The sequence below is a fragment of the Chlorocebus sabaeus genome, chromosome 12 (genome assembly GCF_047675955.1).
Source record: "Chlorocebus sabaeus isolate Y175 chromosome 12, mChlSab1.0.hap1, whole genome shotgun sequence".
NCBI lineage: Eukaryota > Metazoa > Chordata > Mammalia > Primates > Cercopithecidae > Chlorocebus > Chlorocebus sabaeus.
Window position 1 is genome coordinate 92,281,739 of NC_132915.1, and position 21,884 is coordinate 92,303,622.

Below are 21,884 nucleotides of genomic sequence, written 5' to 3' on the forward strand. Positions count from 1 at the left end.
CAGTGAGCCGAGATCACACCACTGCACTCCAGTCTGGGTGATACAGCGAGACCCCCTCTCAAAACAAAACAAAACAAAATGTGTATATAGATGAATAAATAGAAAGATAGATGACATAGATACAGATATACATACACATACAAACAAGGAGAAAAAACTATATCACTACTACAGTTCTCTTTCTGTAACTGGTCACAAGGCTGTAGGTAATATTTACAAATTCCTTCTTCCATTATTCATCCCAGGTTCCATTTGCCTTGAGCCCACCCTTCCACTGGTCTGGCTTTTTACCTAGTAGGGCAATCAAAACCTTCATTCTTGAAGGGTCCAAACCCTTAGGGGCCCTGCCTTTGTTGGTTATTAGTTGGTTGGGTTAGTTTTTTATGAACTTTTACTGTGGTCAGTGGAAGTACCAAGAGGTGTCCTGGAGAACTACTGGGTTCCATACAGTGTTCCCTTTCTCCTAATGGATGGCAGCATTATCTTCTATACCCAGCCTTCTCTCAGGAGCCAGGAGAAACTGATGGTAACACAGATTATAACAGCATAGAGTTGCTGCCAGACAACTTAGTAGGGATACTTTACCCTGGAGGCCAGTAGGCCGGGGAGGTTTCCTGGAAAAAGAAAGATCTACTCTGTAATCTAAAAAAGAACAGACAAATGCAGCAGGGTTGGTAAGAGTGTTGAAGGCAGAGGGGACAGTATGTGCAAAAGGATTATAGTTGGGAAAAAACATGTCATAAATAGGGAGCTCCAACTAATTCAGGAGCATGAGCTAACAGTATGAAAAGAGACAAAGAGCAAGAGAGGAAGCCTGAAAGGTGGGCGGGGTGAGGGCAAAGGTTATGGCTGTCTTTCACCCTAAGGCAGTGGGGAGCAAGGGAAGGCTTTAGGCAGTTACTAACATAGTAACTCATTTGTTCTTTAGAAAGACTTCTTTGATTACATATGGAGAAGAGGCCAAAGGAGGTTAGATTAGGTAGGAGATCCTTCTGGTAAGATGATGGGAGAGAGGAGCATGTGAAGGACATGGGCTCAGGGTGATGGGGTAGGTGACCTGGGTTCCTGGTCCTGGCCCCAGCTCTCAGGCTGCCTGCTGGATGACCACCGGCCAATGCCTTCCCTCTCTGTGCCTCTTTCTCTTCATGGATAAAATGAGAGTTGAACTGGATAATGTCTAGGGCCCTTCCAACATTAAGTAGGAGTCTATGATGGAGGAGAAAGGTAGCCAAGGAGTATTTTAGTCCTGATATTATAGGACAGATGAAGTTCAGAGTGTCCTGAAAACCACTAAAAAGGAGGCTCTGTTTGTGGCCACCTAGTCATTACCCCTGACTCACCTCACCCTGTGAGGGACTGATTCAGGCTTCTGTCCCTCTTCTGTTTTCCCCAGGGACCTCTTTCTGCTGTATTCCAATCTACCCCCACAAACAGTTCTTCCTGTTGGCGTCCTGAAAGCACAGGCTGCTGGGCCTCTGGGCCTGAGATGGGTGACTGAGGCCATCCCAGAGTAAACACAGGGCCCTCAGCCACTGCTGTTATGAAGCATATGCCACCTGCGTGGGTCAAAGCTGGGGATGTTTATTGTTCAGCAGGTCACGGGCTGGGCCACCAGCAGAAGAGTCACCTTTGCTGTGAGAATTTAAATCCATCCTTCCACGTATCAAAATTCTCTGAACATCTACTATGTGCCAGGCTTTGGGGTTCAGGGCAGGCAACATATTCTCTCTAACTATAGCTCTCAAACCTTCGACCCACAGTAAGGAATGTTTTACATCATGACCCACGATACACACAGGTGCACATGTGTGATGTATGTATCTTTGTACATGCAACATTCTATGATATTTACTTTTTTTTTGAGATGGAGTCTCTGTCACCCAGGCTGGAGTGCAGTGGTGTGATCTCAGCTCACTGCAACCTCTGCCTCCCAGGTTCAAGTGATTCTCCTGTGTCAGCCTCCCGAGTAGCTGGGACTATAGGCACGCACCACCACACCCAGCTAATTTCTGTATTTTTAATAGAGACAGGGTTTCACCATGTTGGCCGGGCTGGTCTGGAACTCCTGACCTCAGGTGATCCACCCGCCTCAGCTTCCCAAAGTGCTAGGATTATAGGCATGCGCCACTGCGCCTGGCCTGATATTTTCTATTCTGTTTATTTTTTAAAATGCTGATTGCTAGGCACTAAATTGATTTTACAACCTTCTCAAAGGTGGGACCAGCTGTTGGTGGACCATAGTTCTAGGCAACCTTCCCTGACCATCTCTTCTGTCCTCCACTCCACTGCTGTGTCTGGGCTGGGTGTCCCTCCTCTGTGCCTTCCAAGCCTACCTCTTAGCACTTAGCCCTGGACAGTAGAAGTATCTTTATTAGCCTGTCTCCCCAACAAGTCTGGGAGCAGCTTGAGGGCAGGGACCACGTGACTATGTCTGATTCATCACTGTGTCCCCAGCATCGCACATGGGTCCCATGAGTTGGAGCTGAGTAAATGTTTGTAAAAGACAAAACATGCAGGCAGGCAGAGCACCTGCTCCCAGGTCCCTCGTACTGTTCAACGAATCATACCAAATTCAATACTTGGCACATGACAGACAACTTATGATTTTGAATAATAAAAACAATCCATTATATTTCTATGCACATCCAAGTTTTCAAAGCAGTTTAACATCTGTCAGAGGTCTCAACCAGTGGCTCTCAGGACAAATCTGGTTGCAGTTTTTGTTTGGTTGGTCCAATTCTTGAAGCTGCTTGGGTTTGAGCACCTAGGTGAGACCATGCACTGCCCAGATCCCTCCCACTCCCTGCTGTGTGACCCTAGCAGCGTCAGTCATTTCTGGTACCCACCTTAAAGCCTTTGAGTTCATGAGCCTTGCATCTCATAGACTTCTCATGCATCCAGTGAGCTGGGAATGGGCTCATCCTGAGATTGGGAAACTAGGTCTTGGAGTGATGAATGACAGATGTGTGATAGTGAAGCTGGAACTCAAACCCACTCCCATCTTACCACAGCCCAGTTGTCTCTCCACTACCCCCTACTGCTGCTTACCTTGGGACCATAAAGCCATAAATGATAGCAACTGTAGATAGTTATTATATATTCTAATCAATACTGCAAACACAAAACAAAAAAGAGACTGAGTTAGGATATCTTGCCCCACAGAGGCTGGAGAGCTGGGAGAGGTGAGAGAGACAGTGCGGTGTGGTGGTTAAAAGCCTGGGGCCTGGAATCCATGCCTCAGTCTGGCCTCTAGTCCTAGATCTACCACTGACCAGCTCTGTGATCATGAGTAGGTTACTTTTCCCCTTGGAGCCTCACTCTCCTCATCTATAAAAGGGGCATTGTGGTAGTACCTATTGGAGGAATTATGGTTAGAAAAAAATGAGATTAAGTGTTAAAAATACATAGGACAGCACCTGGTCCAAAATAGGTGTCCTGTGATTGGTAATCGTGGCTGTTATCATTATGATGATTATTGACTCAGGCTAGAGAGAAAGAAGTGAGAGCCTGGGATTTGTTAAGCTTTCTCTAGGTGCCTAAGAGGAGTCTCTAGGGAGACAGATGTGCCTGGATATGCTGTCTTTCTGCCTCCTCAAGGGTTTTGCTTGGAAAATGAGGTGCTGCTGAAAGTTTGGGGTCTGCAAACACTGATTATGGCATTCAGAGCCCCAGCATAACTTTGAAGGTCCACCTTCCATCCTGCTGTCTCTTCTGCCCTGTGTTCTAGTCCAACAGGACTAGCTGGCATCCATTGATAAACACACAGCACTTCCTACTGCCTATTCTCACCTCATATATTCCCCCAGTGCAGAATACCTTTCCCTCTTTTCTCCACCCATCTCAGTCCTCCTCATCTCTCAATGCTCAGCATATAACAGAAGGCCATGAAGTCTTTGCCTACAACCCTTAAAGGAGGGCATGTGGCTTTGCCTGTGCATCCACAGCTCGGGGAGACAAGCTGGGAAAGGAATGCTTATTGTGGAAGATCCTTGCTAGGCTCTGTGCCAAGCACTTTAACAGCTTACCTTGGCCATGCACAGTGGCTCACGCCTGTAATCCCAGCACTTCGGGAGGCTGAGGCGGGCAGATCACCTGAGGCCAGTAGTTCAAGGAGGCCAGGAGCCTGGTCAACATGGTGAAACCCTGTCTCTACTAAAAATACAAAAATTACCTGGGCATGGTGGCACATGCCTGTAGTCCCAGCTAGTCGGGAGACCGAGGCAGAAGAATTGCTTGAACCTGGGAGGAGGAGGTTGCAGTGAGCCAAGATCGTGCCACTGCACTCTAGCCTGGATGACAGAGCAAGACTTAGTCTGAAAAAAAATAAAAAGAAAAAAAACCCCAGCTTACCTTGCATGCTCTTCCCTGCCACCCCAAGTGGGCAATTTGCATGAGACACAGTTTGCAATTTGCAATGAAGACACTTGGTCTCAGGTTAATAACTTGCTCATGTCACACAACTAGTGATACAGTCAGATTCAAGCCCCAATCTTCCCAAAGCCTGTCCTTTTCATTCTTCTTGCCAGCTTTGTGGTTCTGGTTTATTCTGTATTCCTCTATCTCCTCTCTAGATAGGGGCGTGTCTGATTCATAGTTGTTCCTCCACCAAGCACAGTTCCTGGCACCCAGTGGGAGCTCAGTAAGGTTCCCAAGTGAATGAAACGGTCCATCTTAGAGCTTTAAGACAAAAACACCACAGTCCCCACAATCAGATGCTACTTCATTTGGAAAAGGGTCCTTTATACACTGTGAGCTAATAAAGAAGCATTTGGAGCTATTTGGGTGAATACTACGATTACGATGGGAAATTGGGAGACTAACTCTAGCCCTTCCCCCTCCTACACGTCCCTGTCACTCCTCTTAGGAAGGATAAGCTAGAGCCTCGCTGGCAGTTTGTACGAGTATCTCTTTCATGGGGCTGTTGCTTGCCTCAATGTTACTAGTAGTAATCATTTGCAAAAGAACTGTACTACTAATCTTTACTCCCTCCTCCCAATTAATGATACCCCATGAGAGTGTCTCAGATGAAAGACACATTATTAATATTCAAAGAAAAAACCCTCGTAACCATTTTAACATATACAACTAACAATAAACTAAATTTGCTTTGTGGAAGACAGAGAGTGAGCATCCCAAATTAGTTTATGTAAAAAGCTGAAATTCTTCCCCGAAAGGTCTCAGTACCATCCTCAAAGAATATCCTGATCATCAGAAATGCCGTCAAGATTCCCGCCAACATTATCCCCTTTGTTGTCTGAAATGTCGAATCAAGCACATCTGGCAAATGTCCTAGAGCTCACAAATCTTTCAAACAGCGTATAATTCCCAATGGTTAAAGAGATAACGCCACCGCTTAATCGTGCTGCTCTTCAAAATAGCACCAACTTTCCTTCAATCAGAAACAATGGCTTTGGCGTCTTAAAAATATCACACACCAGTGATTATTTGCAGAGAGCGCCCTTTTGCGTTTGAACCTGTGGGTTCCAGACAGAATTTAAAATCAAAACCACAAGCCTCATTTGAATGCACACTCCATTAAATGGACAATGGGAATAAGGGGTATGAATTGGGGTCTGAAAAGTAACCTGGCTTATGTGACTCGGCTGCCACCACTAGAATCATGAAGAAGATGGCGACGATGGTGGTGGTGACAGCTAACGATGACTGAGCTTTTGCCATGCACCAGACCCTCAACCAAGGGGTAGGGAGTACTCATGTGATCCCTGTTTGACAATGAGGAAACTGAGGCTCAGTGGGGTTAAAGAATTTCCCCAGGAAATTTGGCAGGAGCCTGAATTCACACTCAGGCTCACCTGCCTCCCCAGGTTTCCCACTTTCCACTTCTGGCCAGCTCCAAGATCATCTGTTGAAAGAGGCATGGACGAAAAGCTCCCAGACATGAGGTTTATCTGCTCCCCAACCCACCTTTAGAAAAGGGTGAAATTTAAGCGGCACAGTGAACACGTAGAGAAGAAAGACCACTTTAGTCTTCTAATTTTTCTCTGACATTGTTTAGACAGTTGAAAACTGGAAACATCCCCAGTGTCCAATAGGAAAGGACTGGTTAAATAACATATAGTTTATTCTTAATATAGAATATAATGCAATCATTTAAAAATGGCAGTGAAGAAATAGATCTATTGCTATACAAAGGTGTCTATATTCTATTTGATAGAGTGATAAAGCAGGATAATAATAATAGCCAGCATTTGCCAACTTCTTACTGTGTTCCAGGCACTGGTCTAAGCCCTTTACATATATTTTATTTTATTTAATCTCCACAGTAATCCTGCAAAGTCGTTATCCTTGTTATTCCCACTTTACAGATGATGAAACTGAGGAAAGGTGAAATGCCTGCCCAAAGTCAAACTGATAGCAACTGGCAGAGCTGGAATTGGAAGCCAGTCAGGTCCAGCTGACTTCAAAGCTAAAGATAATGTTAGAGCTAACTTTGAATGAGAAGTTGGAGTTTACTAGCGAAAGAAAGAAAGAACCGAGGGCCTCCCTAGCAGCCCTATAGTTTATAGAGATATAAAAAGTACACATCCAAAGAGTGTAAGGTTGCAGATAGTTCTCTGCCCACTTTCTTGCTCAAAAATTGGCCAATGAACAAGTCTTTCTTTTTTTTTCCCCTTTGAGACGGAGTCTCGCTCTTTCGCCCAGGCTGGAGTGCAGTGACGCAATCTAAGCTCACTGCAAGCTCCGCCTCCTGGGTTCAGGCCATTCTCCTGCCTCAGCCTCCCCAACAGCTGGGACTACAGGCACCCACCACCAAGCCTGGCTAACTTTTTGTATTTTTAGTAGAGACAGGATTTCACCGTGTTAGCCAGGATGGTCTCGATCTCCTGACCTCGTGATCTGCCCACCTTGGCCTCCCAAAGTGCTGGGATTACAGGTGTAAGCCATCGCGCCCGGCCAATGAACAAGTCTTTCAATGACACTGACAAACTAAGACTCCCCTAATCTTAAAGCCACTGCCTTCCCCTGACAGATGAGAAATCTGAGACCCAGAGAGGGCAAATCACGTGTCCAGCCCCCCACAGCCTGTCTGTGGTAGAGCCAGGGCTGGTACCCTGGTTTCCCACTGCTGGCTGGAACTCCTTCTGCAAACCCAGGCTACCTTGCCACAGTACTTCCCTTGCGGTTTCTGCAAAATGGCCGAGTAAGACTCCCCCACAGCCCCCTCCTGCTGTCATCCCTCTAGCGAGACAAAAGGCAATTTACCGAAATGTTATAATCACCTGGAGGCTGGCACGCAGGGACATCCATGCTTTATCTGCAGTGTTGTTAGCAGCACCATAATGAAGGCTTTGTGGAGGGATAATACGCTGTAACTGCCAAATCAAATGCCCGCACCAATCACACGTCCCTGCCAGCAGACGGGCATTTGTTGTAAGCAAAAGGGGTAGGAAGGAAAGTTATGAGTATTGAATGCCTCCACGGTGCCAGGGACTTACCACATCCCAGTTCTTTGAGGAATAGACCATTATTCGTATTTGGCAGATGCGGAAACTGAGGTTCAGGGAGTAAGTTATTTACTGACAATCAAGCAGCTAGTAAAGGGAGGAACCAGGGTGTGAACCCAGGTCCCTCTGACACCGGAGGCCATGCTCTGAACTGACAAAATATGCTGTGGCCTTTTCTAAACCATGAACCTTTCTGAGAATCTAGGCCCAGCTACAGACCTCTCCCCAGAGAAATACACTTGAATTCACAAACAGAATTTTGCCTACAGAGGGCGGGATTGGCCACTTGGAAGGCATCCATAGATCCCTGTCAAGACCTTTGCTCTAGGAATAACAGCCTGCCCAGCTTGCCGCCTCTCCCCGGACTGTAGGAATTGCCCATTGCCATCCCCTCTCCCCACCCCAGTTCCAAAGGCCCTGGAAATTCCCCTTCCAGCCATGGCGCCCATCAGATTTTGGTACAATTCCTCCCCTGTCACCCTCCAACCCCCACATGGCAGGCTCCTGGAGGCATTCGAAGGACACAGCTTCCCCTTCCATGGTTGGAGTCAACCCAGGCCAGCACTGTAATGATTTGTTTTGTCTCCTTTAATAGAAGTGAGTGGAAAGCCAGACCCTATGGGGCTGGAGCCTACTCTCTTCCTCAGCCCAGACTCTGGAACTCAGCACCGTTGACTGAAACCCCTCAGGACCAGGAGAGGCAGACAGGGTCACAGGCAGGTATTGAGAGCCAGCCAGATCTGCAGGCAGATCCCAACTCTGCCACTCACCAGCTGTGTGACCTTGAGCTAGGCCCTTAACTTCTCTAAGCTTCAGTTTCTTCTCCTGAAAAAATGAGGACAGAAATAGACCCCCCTTCCAGGGCTGTGGCCTGAAGTGAGATGACATGCATGAGGTGAGATGACACACTCCAGCAAGAACAACGGCTGGCCCAAAAGAAGCACCTGGTGCATGTTGACAATCACAGTCGTGATCCTTTTACACCCAGGGTGAAAAGGTGAAAAGCAGGGGCCTCCTTAACTCCACATCCCAAAGGGAGGAGCCAGTGTTACCATGGCAAACTGCAGTCTGGCCTCCTCCCATCTGCTTTTAACTCTAATTTCAAGACTGGACTAAGGACTGTGGTTTTCTGATCTCTCTGCCCAGCCCCTGGCATTCTGTTATGGACATGTCCCCATCATCCTCATAATTTCTTATGCACCTAGAGCCTTAGGCCCCCTAAGTTCCCCCTTGACACAGGCCTTTGTTGAGCCCCTGCATCCACCAGGGTTTCACTTGGGGATCAGACCCAGTGCCTGCCACCCCCCACACCAAAACCAGTGTAGGGTTAGGGGGAACATATACATAAATAGACAGTCACAAGACTGGGGTGGGTGTTCTCCAGATAGAGGCCTGGACCCTTTAAGGGAGCGTAAATGTTCGAAAGACTGTAAAGAAACTCCCACCCCTCAAAATATAGCTTAGGAATCAAAATAACATAAACCATTAAAAAGCATAGGAAGCAGTCCAACACAATTCTATATTCCCTACGATGTTTAATTTTAAATATTGAATATGAGATTCTTTCCAGAAAACTGGGAGTATCCCTATTTCAGTGGCACCAGGAGCTACATTCACAGTGTGCTACACACACAGAGAAGCAGTCCAGATGCTGTCCTGGAAAAGGTGGAGTTTGGCAAGGCCTAAAAGGATGAGAGGTGGATTCTGCTGCATGGAAGGGAAGGAGCAATATGGGCAAAGGCCCAGAAAGATGCAGGGGTACGGGGTGCTCCAGATGGAGCAACTGAGAAGGCTTGTGTGTTGGGGAATGGGGAAGGTGTCAAGGAGGCCTCAGACTAGACTTTGATGAGTGTGGAGGAGTGGGTCTACAGTGGGGCATTCAAGGCAGAGGGACCCAGTGTGGGCTGGAGAGAGCCTTGAATAGCAGGTTAGGGAGTTTAGCTTCAGTCCTTCAGACGGTGAGGAGTAAAGACGGGAGTTGCAGAAAGGTTCCTCAGGGAAGTGAGTAGAAGTCAAGGCTGCAGCTCCAAAGACAGACTTGGCTATCACCCTGCACCCACTCATATGAGCTGGGTGAGCTCGGGCAGACACCTTCATCTCTGAGCCTTAGTAGCCTCCCCTGTAAAAGAGGTAACGACATTGTCTTTCCACGACTGCTGTGAGGATTCAGTGAGTTCTGGTCTGTCACAGACTTCTGCAGATTCCTCCTTAACACCCCTGCTGACTGTTGCCACTGCTCTAGTCTTAATTCAGCCCTCAACATTTGATGACTGGACAACAGGCTCCTGTCTGCCAGGGCCCCTTCAGTCCGTCATCCACATGCAGCCAGGGATTAGGGGCCAAAAGGAGCAGAGGGTCAAAGCAGAGGCTGTGGGGTCAGGCCAATAGAGTGACCTTGGCCATGGCACTTGGTTCCTCTGAACTGCCTTAGGACAGCAGCTAGGCATCATGGACATGTTTAGTGAACGTGGATTCAATTATAATGCTCAAAAAGAAAAGGGGGCACTAGGAAGCAGGAGGAACAGCAACATCAACAGTGTTGGTGATTTTGCATCCCCTCTCCATTCAGCACACACGTGTTCTGCAGCAAATGTGAGGACACTGCATCAGTCATCTCCATCCCTGTGTGCCTCCTGTCCTGGGAGCACCTTACCACAGAGGATGATTCTAGCATTTAAAGATATGTACCTGGACGCAGTGTCTCATGCCTGTAATCCTAGCACTTTGGGAGACTGAGGTGGGTGGATCACTTGAGGTCAGGAGTTCAAGACCAGCTTGGCCAACATGGTGAAACCCCGTCTCTGCTAAAAATACAAAAATTAGCCAGATGTGGTGGCAGGTGCCTGTAATCCCAGCTACTCAGGAGGCTGAGATAGGAGAATCACTTGAACCTGGGAAATGGAGGTTGCAGTAAGCCAAGATCACACCACTGCTCTCCAGCCTGGGTGACAGAGCAAGACTCCATCTGCAAAAAAAAAAAAAAAAAAGATATGTATGTTTTATGAGACTGAGCACTACCTACTGCACTAAGGAGGCAACTGATATGTATGTTTTGATCAGCATCAGCCATAAACACTACTCCTATGCATCTGGACCTTAACAGCAAGACAAACTTTCTAACAATTGTCAGAAGACTGTCTTTGTGGGCCAAGCGTCATGTGCCTGTAATCCCAGCACCTTAGGAGGCTAAGGTGGGAGGACTGCTTGAAGCCAGGACTTCAAGACCAGCCTGGACAACAATCTGAGACTCCGTCTCTACAAAAAAGATTTTTTAAAATTAGTCAGGGGTGGTGGCACACCTGGAGTTCAGCAACCCGGGAAGCTGAGGTAGGAGGATCTGTTGAGCTCAGAGTTCAGAGGCTGCAGTGAGCCATGATCATACCATGCACTATAGCCTGGGTGACAGAGAGAGACCCCCTGTCTATAAAACATTTTAAAAAATAAGAAGTCTGGCTGTGTGGCACTTAGTGAGACGTCCATCTCCAGCATGGGACCTTCCTAAGAGATTTCCAAGGGTCATTATGACTATGGGAACTTTCCCCCTCACCCATCAACTAAAGCACCTAAGGCACCTACCTGAGATAACACCAGCTGTGCATACACAGAGATGTTAATGAGGATTGCATGATGGCAGGCACCTTGCACACGGAAGTGCTTCCTAATATGAGGCAGCTATATTCCTTGCCCTGACTTAGCCCCATCCCAGGGATAGTCCTAAATCCAGCCTTAGGCCTAACCTTGGAGACCCCACCTCAATTATTTCCACATATTAAAACAAAGTGTATCCACACGAAATATAAATCCCACATTAAATATAAAAATTGTGCTGTTGCTTGGTAAACTGCTTTACTACGAGTCTTCAACAATTGGCCATGATTTCCTGAGAGTCATGCATACTGGAGAATTCTCAAAAAATGAGGAAATTGAGCCTACAAATGGATGTCAAGTGTAATAAAATTGTTTTGATTTCTAAATTTAATAATTAAGTCTGAATGCATTAATTATAACATTTATTAATTTCAGTTTTGTAGTTTCTCTTTTTTTCTATTTAGAGCCAATCATCTTTTTCTAAGCCTTTTACATTTGAATAGGCCTTAAGAAGCTTGTGGGTGCTTGGCCCAGCCCTCTGCCCAGCCCAGAAGATGCTCTTCTATGGGGAAAAGCCAGAGCAGCCCCAAGGCCTTCCACCTCCCCGCCCTGTGGCGGGCTTTGCCTAGGCAATGACTCCTCAGTCAATATTGACAATGTGGTGGTCTTGGCCTCTGGCCACCACCACTGCCAGCAAAGTTCAAAGCCTCTTTCTTGTCGGGAGTGGTGATGGGGATGCCTGGGCATTGCTGCCCTCACTGTGCCACTGCCGTGGCCCTGCCCCACCAGTTCATATAGGCTGCATTTGCACAGAGGGTGTGGCAGGACGATGGATGGGACCCATAGATGCCCACAAGCTGGTGAGCCTGCTTTGCAGTGTACCCCCGATCCCAGCCTGGAGTCCTCTGAGGATGGGCCTAGACCCCCCAAAAGACGACAGCCCCTCAGAAGCCCCACTGAGGAGAGGAGGAGTGTAGCCCCCGACATACACGCGGAGCTGGGCACCTCCTAAGTGCCCGGCCAGTGTGAGCTCTGCCACTCTCCCAAGGCAGACGCTTTGTTTCCTCTTGGTCTCCTCCCTTCTCTAGTCCCCATCCCAGCCTCCTCACTCACCTAGGGTGGGAGCTGCATAGCAGCGGTAACCGCAGGTGTGCCCAGCCCAAAGGCGTGCCAAGAGCAGGCAGAGCCCAGCCTGTGGGTGTGCAATGACCCCAATCTGCCTGCTTGCCTTCCCTGGGCTCGCCTGCCCTGGCTTGCCCTGCTGGCTTTGAACAAAAATTATTAGCTGAGCCATGGCCCTTGATCCTTATGGCACTGGTCCTCATGTGAAGGCCTCCTCCTCCCACAGGCTCCCCCCTCCATCCTGGCAGGTAACCAGAAGTCCTGGGGGTGTCCTGAGCGAGTCCCTTAAGGATGCTCCCCTACAGGCATCCAGTTTGGGAATGAAAGACCCATCACAATGGTGATTGTAGCTTCCATTCCTGGGTGCCCACCAAGCACTGTTCATCCTGGTCAGTCCTCACTCTGCCCTCTGCAGAAAGTCTGGTGAAACCTGCTGCAAAGACGAGGAGCGTGACTCAGAGATGGGAGTGACATACCCAAAATGACCCAGCGAGTCAGTGGCTCAGCATCGGATGCAGGCTTGTTCGGCTCCAGAACTCCTTCCAGTCTTTGCTGTGTTGCCACATGAACCCTGAAATCCCGCCTTCACAAGATAACTTCTGGTGTTTCTTTTGGTTTTTGGCATTTCCTGTGCACCAAGTGCTGTGCTAACCTTTTTTAGGAATGATCTCACTTGGTCCTCATGCAAGCCTTCAAGGCAGGCATCTTTGTAGATGAGGAAATGAGACCCAGTGAGGTGTGAGGCCACTTGCTCAAGGTCTGTAAACTCGTGGCACAGAGTTCCAATGCCCAAGTTCTTAACCATCACACCACACTGCCCCCTCCCTGCTAACCCTCTGAAGAGCTGGTATTTCCATGCAGCTGTTCTGAGACTTTCAGGATCTCTTTTTCTCCCAGCTCTGCACTGATCTGCAGGCTGCACAAATGTCACCCGGTGACCTGGGCACAGCTCAGCAGGCCCAGCGCAGCTGTGCCCTGTACAGGTCAGTTCCTCCCCGCCTTCACTGAGAGGCAAGTCCCAGGCCAGCCAGACTTTGAGCTTCCTGAGTGGGGTTAGTGCCCAGGTATGACCCCACACAACCCAGCCTCTCCAGGTAGTAGGGCTGCTCAATCTATTGCCTCAAGTCACAAAAGGAACCAGCAGCTGGCGGCCTTGAACTTGCCATTGGCATGCCTGCCTTGCCTTCTCACAAGCTCCGTTTGCCCAGGGTGGGGAAGAAATTCTTCCCCCTTTGTCAAAACCCCACAGGGTAAACCTATTGCTTTTATGTCCCCAAATTTACATTTCTTTATTCATTATTCACCATGTATTTATAAATACTTTCTGAGTGCTGGATCTGTGCTGGGCCCTGACGATCAAAGGTAAATGGTACAGGGCTGCCCCAGGCTGGAGGGGGTGACCACGTCCAACACTGTGACCTCGGCTCAGGGAAGGCTGACGTCCAGGTGGGGTCTCTGGGGGTAGGGGACAGCCAAGAGGGTATGAGGCCCAGCCCATACATTCATGGAGCCTTTAAGTGTGGACTGTGACGGACTGAAGGAAAACCCTGTTCATCAGGCAACTCAAAATTCACACCCCTTTTCCTGACCATAGTGCCTTCAGCACGCTGTGAACTTACACTTTTTTGGAAGAAATCCTAGAATAACACACTCATATTACATTTGGTTGTTTGTGTTAAAAGTAGCAATTTGTCAGCCGGGCGCTGTGGCTCACACCTGTAATCCTAGCATTGTGGGAAGCCAAGGCAGGTGGATCATGAGGTCAAGAGATCGAGACCATCCTGGCCAACATGGTGAAACCCCATCTCTACTAAAAATACAAAAATTAGCTGGGCGTGGTGGTACATGCCTGTAGTCCCAGCTACTCGGGAGACTCAGGCAGGAGAATCACTTGAACCTGGGAGGCAGAGGTTGCAGTGAGCCGAGATTGCGCCATTGCACTCCAGCCTGGTGACAGAGTAAGACTCTGTCTCAAAAAAAAAAAAAAAAAGTAGTGATTTGTCAAATGTAAATGTTTAAACTATTCTGTAATTGTTATCACCTTGCTTAGGCCTGTCTTCAATTTTATATACACTAATACTACAAAATGGAAGGTACCTTGGGCCTCTCTTGTGCTCTGAGAGGCCCTGAACCCAAACTAGGTCCTGAAGGAGGAAGGGTGGTCCCTTGGGAACAGCATATGCAAAGGCACAGAGGCACTGGTGAGCATGCACATGGACTACTGCAGTTCCTCTGGTGGCTGCATTTTATAGTGTGAGGGGAGCTGGGAGGGAAGTGGGGAGGGAAGCAGGCCTGGGAAGTAGGGGGACCTGGCAACCTTGAAGGCCAGGCAGAGAAGTGGGGAGCCTTTTCAGGGAAGTTTTTCATTGCGGTAGCCCATAGTCAGATTTGGGGTCTCTCTTGCAGTACGTTTCTTTTCTTCTCATAAAAAGCCCCGTTATCCTAATGACCGATGAGTGCAGGGCATGCAGGTGGCAGCAAGGTCACTTCCAAAGCTTCAGAACCGGAATAAAGACATCGTTCAGCCCCAGAATAAAGACATCGTTCAGCCCCACTAACCCTGAAGTGCACCTGGGTCCTGGCCACACTCGCTGCTGGTCTCAGTCCCATCTGTCCCTAGCACTGGCCACAGGGCTGGCCACAGAATTGGGCTTGCCAATTCATTCATTAATTCAAAAGCTATCAACTGAGAACCTACTATGTGCCAGATGCTCTCCTAAGCACTAGGATATCATAGTGAACAAGCAGGCAGGGCTCCTAGTCTCACTGGAGCTTATAGTCTGGATGGGGAAACAGACAACATGCATGTAAACAAATACATATGCAGGGAGTGGCTTATGCTATGGAGAAAATAAAATGAAGACAAGATGGAGTGACTGGGAGTGGAGGCAGTTAGATTAGGGTCATTGAGAAGGTGACATTTGAGTTGAGACCTAGATACCGAGAAGGGGGTGCATGGGAAATGTTTGTTGATGGCAACTGACACAAGTCAGAATGAAAAAGGCTTATTCCAGATTTCATCTGAGAGAGCATTTATAAGCGCCTACTGTATGCTGGGTCTAGTGGTCAACAAATCAGACATGGTCCCTGCATCAAGAGCTTACAGTCTAATGGGAGAGAAAAACATTATATAAGAAAATATTCAAGCGGGGCGCGGTGGCCCACGTCTGTAATCCCAGCACTTTAAGAGGCTGAGGCAGTGGATCACCTGAGGTCAGGAGTTTGAAACCAGCCTGGCCAACATGGAGAAACTCCATCTCTACTAAAAATACAAAAATTAGCCAGGCATGGTGGCGCACGCCTGTAATCCCAGTTATTTGAGAGGCTGAGGCAGGAGAATTCCTTGAACCCGTGAGATGGAGGCTGCAGTGGGTCGAGATTGCATCACTGTACTCCAGCCTGGGCGACAGAGCAAAAACTCCATCTCAAAAAAGACAAAAAACAAAAAACAAAAAAAACCACACACAAATAAGTATAGATTCAAAAATTGTGATCTGAGGGGACCATGAAAGAAAAGGGAGTGTGGGAGGCCAACGCGGGCGGATCATGAGGTCAGGAGATTGAGACCATCCTGGCTAACATGGTGAACCCCTGTCTCTACTAAAAATACAAAAAATTAGCCCAGCTACTTGGGAGGCTGAGGCAGGAGAATGGCGTGAACCCAGAAAGCGGAGCTTGCAGTGAGCTGAGATCACGCCACTAAACTCCAGCCTGGGTGACAGAGCGAGACTCCGTCTCAAAAAAAAAAAAAAGAAAAAAAGAAAAAGGAGTGAATGACGTCAATCTGGATGTCTGGGTCTGTGAAGGGATGTCCACTCCTCTTAGAGAACATGAGAATCTCACCTTTTAGGGAGCGCTCTAGATTTTCATGTATTTCTTAAACTGTTTATTTGAAAGCAGTTAAATTAACAGAATTCTCACAAAGATACTACACAGTTGTTAATACACCCCACACTCAATTTCCCTGTTATGACTATCTTACATTTCATGATACATCTGTCACAATTAGTGAACTAATATTGATGTTATGATTCACTAAAGCCCATACTTTTTACAGATGCCTTTTCCTAATGTCCATTTTCTGTTCCAGGATCCCATCCTGTCTCCTTAGGCTCCACAGGGGCATAGTTGTTTCTTAGGCTTTCCTTGTTTTTGGTGACAGTTTTGGGGAGTACTGGTTATATATTTTATAGGATGCCCCTCAACTGGAATCTGTCTGATGTTTTTTCTCATGATTAGATTGGAGTTGTGGGTTTGGGAGGAAGATCACAGAAGTAAAGTGTCATTTTCATCCCATCCTATCAAGGGTCCAGACTGTCACCACGACTTACCAAAGTTGCTGTTAACCTTGGTCACCTGACGGAGGTAGTGTTTGTGAGGTTTCTCCATTATAAAGTTACTTTCCCCTCCTCCCTTTCCATACTGTACTCTTTGAAAGTCACTACGCACAGCCATGCTTCAGAAGTGGGGATTTGTGCTCCAACTCTTTGAGGACAGAGTACATAAATTACTTGGAATTCTCCTGCATGGATTTATATATTCTGATTTTTATGCATTTTTGCCAGTATCTTTATGCAAAGTCTTTTTGCTTTTCAGGAGTTCAAGAACCCTGTTGGTATTTCTAGGAACCTAGAACTTTTATTTTATTTATTTATTTATTTATTTATTTATTTATTTAGAGACAGGGTCTCAACTCTGTCACCCAGGCGATCACAGCTTACCACAGCCTCAATCACCCCAGGCTCAGGTGATCCTCTCACCTCAACCTCCCGAGTAGCTAGGACCACAAGCCCTTGCCACCATGCCCAGCTAATTTTTCTATTTTTTGTAGAGAGGTGGTTTTGCCATGTTGCCCAGGCTGGATTAAAACTCCCAGACTCAAGCAACCTGTCCACCTCGGCCTCCCAAAGGGTTGGGAATATAGTTGTGAGCCACCACGTCCAGCTGAGGTATCTTATTTCAATTAACAAAATGCATGAAGTTACCAAGACATTAAATTGGAGGGTAGGAAAAAAGCCAGACTTTTTTTTTTTTTTTTTTTCTTCTTTTGAGACAGAGTCTCGCTCTGTCGCCATGCTGGAGTGCAGTGGCGCAATCTCGGCTCACTGCAACCTCCGCCTCCTCGGCTCAAGTGATTCTCCTGCCTCAGCTTCCCAAGTGCCCACCACCATGCCCGGCTCATTTTTGTATTTTTGTAGAGATGAGATTTTCACCACGTTGGCCAGGATGGCCTTGATCTCTTGACGTCGTGACCCACCCACCTCAGTCTCCTAAAGTGCTGGGATTACAGGCGTGAGCCACCGTGCCTGGCAAAGGCCAATAATTATTTTAATTTTTTTTTCTATTGTCAATACCCATTAGTGAAAGAAGATTTGGGAAATAAAAGCAGAAAGAGAAACTCTCTCATCCCACTATGCATATTCACATTTCAATTTAATTTTTCTTCTGTGCACAGTTATTACATAGGATATACTATGTGTACTTTTATTTCTTGTCTCTTCTTGCCATTTTTCTTTTGCTTACTATCACATCAAAAACATTTCCCCCATGTTGCTATACAAACTTCATAATAATTATTTTCAGTAGCTGTTAAATATCCCCTCACGTGTCTTACAGTATCCACCTCCCTGAATCTAGCACGATGCCTGGTACATAATTATTTGTTAAATGAATGCCCATACAACAAAATAATCATTCCCTCATTTTTAGAAATGTACATCATTTTCCTTTTCCCTGATTCTAAATAGTTCTGAGACAAATAGATCATCCCTTTAAGATAGTGTCCCAGAGTGGAATTACCATGCCAGCAGGGACCAAACATTTTTAAGATCAATGCACCAAACCAGAAATCTTCCATCTCTCTGCACCACCAGCAGTTGTGCCAAGGGTAATAATTCACAATTGATTAAAGAGTTTGTGGGGTGTTTTTTTCCCCATCTTTTTTCTCCCTCCTTTCCCTCTCCCCTCCTACCAAAAAGGGAAGAAATTATCTGAAAGGTGAAGATGTTCTCAGACAATCATATTAACATATTCCAACAATCGCAATTTGCAAAATAGTAATCACAACTCCCAGAATCTGGGAGGCATTAATCAAAGCTGCAGGTTTAATTCCATTTTAAATATTGATGAAATGTGCTTCGGCAGCCTCACCCTGGCGTGGCAGGGCCAGGGGAGCCGCAGAGAGGCGCAGGGGAGGCGAAGGGAGGGTTGGTGAGCAGCTGCTGGGAGGGGAGGCATCTGTGATTCAAATTGGTGGCTGTACAGCCAGGTAGAGAGTGAAAGGGGTAGTGAAGAGGGCTGTTAAGTCCATTGCTGTCAATTTTTAACGATCAGGGAGGGGCCTGAGGACTGGTTCAGCACAATAAACCCAGTTTGTCTGGTTTCAGGGGTTACTGCTGAAGAGGTTGCAGCTGCACTGATTCGAATAGCCTGGAGACTTCAGAACTGTAATTATCAACCAGGCTGCTCACAGTGTGGCAAAAGTGGGCTCCACCAGCGCTTAACTCCTTGTGTGCTGACACATCATCGCTGCTTTCCCCACCCCTGGGTTTCCCAGCCTCAGCGGGGACTCCCAGGCAGCCTCCCCAGAGGAAACTGAGGCTCACTGGCTGCTTACCAGAGTGTGCCAGGCAGCAAGCTGTTTTCCTTAGGTCTCATGTAAAGAAATGGTGGGGAGGTGGTTAGTGATATGGGGGCAGTCTCAGCTCCTGACGTGCTCACATCTGCCCTGGGGTGAGAGGTCAGGCTGCAGAGCCTGGTGAACCTTGGTTTGAATCCACTGGCAATGGACTTAGGACAAGGCTCTCCCCTACCCGACTGGGCTGTTACAGAGATCCAATGAGACACAGTGTCTGCAAAGCGCCAAGCACACATAGGCTGTCTGTGAACCTCCATCCCTCTGGCCCTGGGTCTGGTGCCTTTCACAGAAAAGGAAGGCATCCCTGGCAGGGGATCTGATTCATGAAGCTTTCCGCCGGCCCTCTGTGTTTCAGCTCTCAGGGAATGCCCTTGTTCCCAAGCATCTGCCATTTGTCACCCAAGGAGGGTGGGCAGACCTATCCTCCCATCTCTTAGGCAGGAGGCACTGGGCTAGACACAGGGAAAGGAGAGGAGGCAAGAACTCCTCCAGTGCTCTGGCCCTCAGGAGAACTGGTTAAAGGCAGGGAGTGGCACCAAGGGACGGGAGGAGTGGCGGGAAGGTGGAAAGGCAGGAAGGCAGGGAGAAGGCAGCGTGGTGTGAAAAAAGTATGGGCAGCTGGAAGGACGTTGCAGGAAGGATGTGCAGGACTCATTGACCCTCCTCCTGGAAGGAATGTAACCCCAAGAGACATTTCTCCACATATCCATGAAGGGGTGTGGCCAAGAACTCTTGTCCCAGCATTGTTCCTGGTAGTGGGACTTGCAGGCAACCTCCGCAGCCACCACCAGCACGGAGAGGAAAATGTGACGGAAGCCAAGCATGGAATATTAGGTAGCAGTAAGAAGCAAAGAGCTGGATGTACACACAGCAACAAGAATAGGTCTTGAGTGAAAAATGTGAGACATAATGAAAGCCACAGCACAATGCCATTTCTGTAAATTAAAAACACACTTGTACACAAAACAACAGCACATATTTTACAGAGCAGCATGCATTTTGAGAATTCTCTATCCCACCACTGGAGTAAGTCCCTGTAGTGGTGGAGGAGGGACCCAGTGTGGGTTTGGAGGAGAAAGGAGGAAAAATGAAAATAAAGTAAATCCACGGAGGGGTCTTGTACAGAGAGATGATGGCAGCATGCTGTGGACTGAAGAATGTGATTCAAGTCTCTCTATTTGAGGTTTAAAAAACAGCATAGGCTTTATAGCTGGACAATCCTAGGTTCCAGTCTGAGCTCTCCCACATACTGATCCTGTGGCTGTGGACAAGTGCCTTGGCCTCTGTGAGCATCTGTTTGTTCATCTGTAAAATGGTGGAGAAGGCTTGCCCATTGGGTGATTGGTCATGAAGATTAAACTAAGGAGACACTGTGTTTAGGGCCTTCAGGGCACAGCCAGGAGCTCCTGCTCCTCTCCATTCCCCACTGAAAGGCCTGAAGTAAACAAGAGAGTGTTAGTCCCCTGGGGAAACCATGGGTCCTTGAAAGGGTCAAGAATGGAGAGCCTAGAAAGGAAATGAAAACCTCAGGACTCTGTCTCCTAGCACCACCAGCAAGGCCTAGACCCGCTGTCCTGGGGCTATCGTGTGTGGGCTGTCAGACCAGGCAAGTGCCCGACTGTGAAGCAGCTGCTCTCTGCCTGTGAGGATGAGTCCAGCTTAGGGTGGCCAGACCGCCTCATGCTTGCCTCCGCCAGCAGCACCCAGTTAGAAACCCTTCTGTGTTCAATTTCCCCAAGACCAAGCACTCCGAGGCATTCAGTATAAATGAAAGGTCTGTTCCTCCCCACACAAAGCTAAACAGACTGGCCATCCACAGACCATCCCAGTCCCAAGGCCCCACCTGGGAACCCCCCAGGCCAGGGAAGGTCCCAGCGAGCACCAAGCATGACCAGCTCTTCCTCTTTCCTTGCAGATGATGACGAGCATGAGTGGATCACCCGTACCTGTCGAAAGGGCTAGGACGAGATTTTGAGTCACAGGCCCGAGCTGTGAACTCTGTGGCTGCCTCCACCAGAGGTTTCCATCTGCCCTGCTGGCACAGGCTGCCCTGGGGGACAGGCTGTAGTTCTAGAACCTGACTTTTAACTCAGGAATAAAGACTTTCTGCAGTCAGTGGCCCCAAGTGTATTTGCCTTAAAAGATTGTTTCTCAGTGGGCATTATTTCACCTAGACAAAATTGTGAGCTATAGATATTCCCAGGACCCACCCTAGACCTCCCAATCAGAATCTCTGGGAATGGGGCCCAGTAATTTGCACTCCCAGCATTTTGCATGCATCTGAACGTTTGAGAACCATCTCTTTATAATACATAGACGTAATTGAGCACTAACCGGTGCAGGTAGTGTGTGTGCATTATCTCCAATCCTCAAAACAGCCTTGCAAGGGGAAGGCTTTTGCGGATGAGGAATCTGAAGTTCAGAGAGACAGAGTGACTTGCTTGGTCTCAGAGGGCAGTAGGACCTGATCACTGTGCCCAGTCCTGCAGCAGTCATGGGTTCTTAGTTTCTGTTTCTGGTTGGGCCAGTGAAGCCCCTTCCTCATCCCTCTTTTCCGCTTATCACTAGAGACAGAAACTAAAAACCATGGCTTCAGGCTGCTGAAAGTCTAAAACAAAACAGAACAGAAAAACAACAACAAAATAAGGTGGGTTGGACAAGCTTGTTAGGCCCAAGAATGATTACTCAGGTCTGTCTTTCCCTCTTGGCAGCTCCCCCATTTGAACCTCACATCCTAAGCACAGAATCAGCATGGTGCCATAGAAAGAATGTGGCTTTGGAGGCCGGGCATGGTGGCTCACGCCTCTAATCCCAGCACTTTGGGAGGCCAAGGCGGGCAGATCACATGAGGCCAGGAGTTCAAGACCAGCCTGGCCAACATAGTGAAACCCCATCTCTACTAAAAATACAAAAATTAGCTGGGCATGGTGGCATGTGCCTGTAATGCCAGCTACTTGGGAGGCTGAGGCACCAGAATTGCTTGAACACGGGAGGTGGAGGTTGCAGTAAGCCGAGATTGCACCATGGTCCTCCAGCCTGGGTGACAGAGCGAGACTCTGTCTCAAAAAAAA

The 21,884-nt window shown here is 47.8% G+C and overlaps 1 protein-coding gene across 1 annotated transcript in view; it reads left to right on the forward strand.

Moving 5' to 3' along the window:
• Positions 1-21,254, forward strand: part of MORN5 (MORN repeat containing 5) — a 39,394-nt gene extending 18,140 nt beyond the window's left edge. Inside the window, exon 5 of the mRNA XM_007968179.3 lies at positions 20,729-21,254. Within this exon, the coding sequence (XP_007966370.3) occupies positions 20,729-20,775 (47 nt within the window). The 3' untranslated portion in view covers positions 20,776-21,254. The remainder of the gene's footprint in view (positions 1-20,728) is intronic.
• The last annotated feature ends 630 nt before the right edge of the window (positions 21,255-21,884 follow it).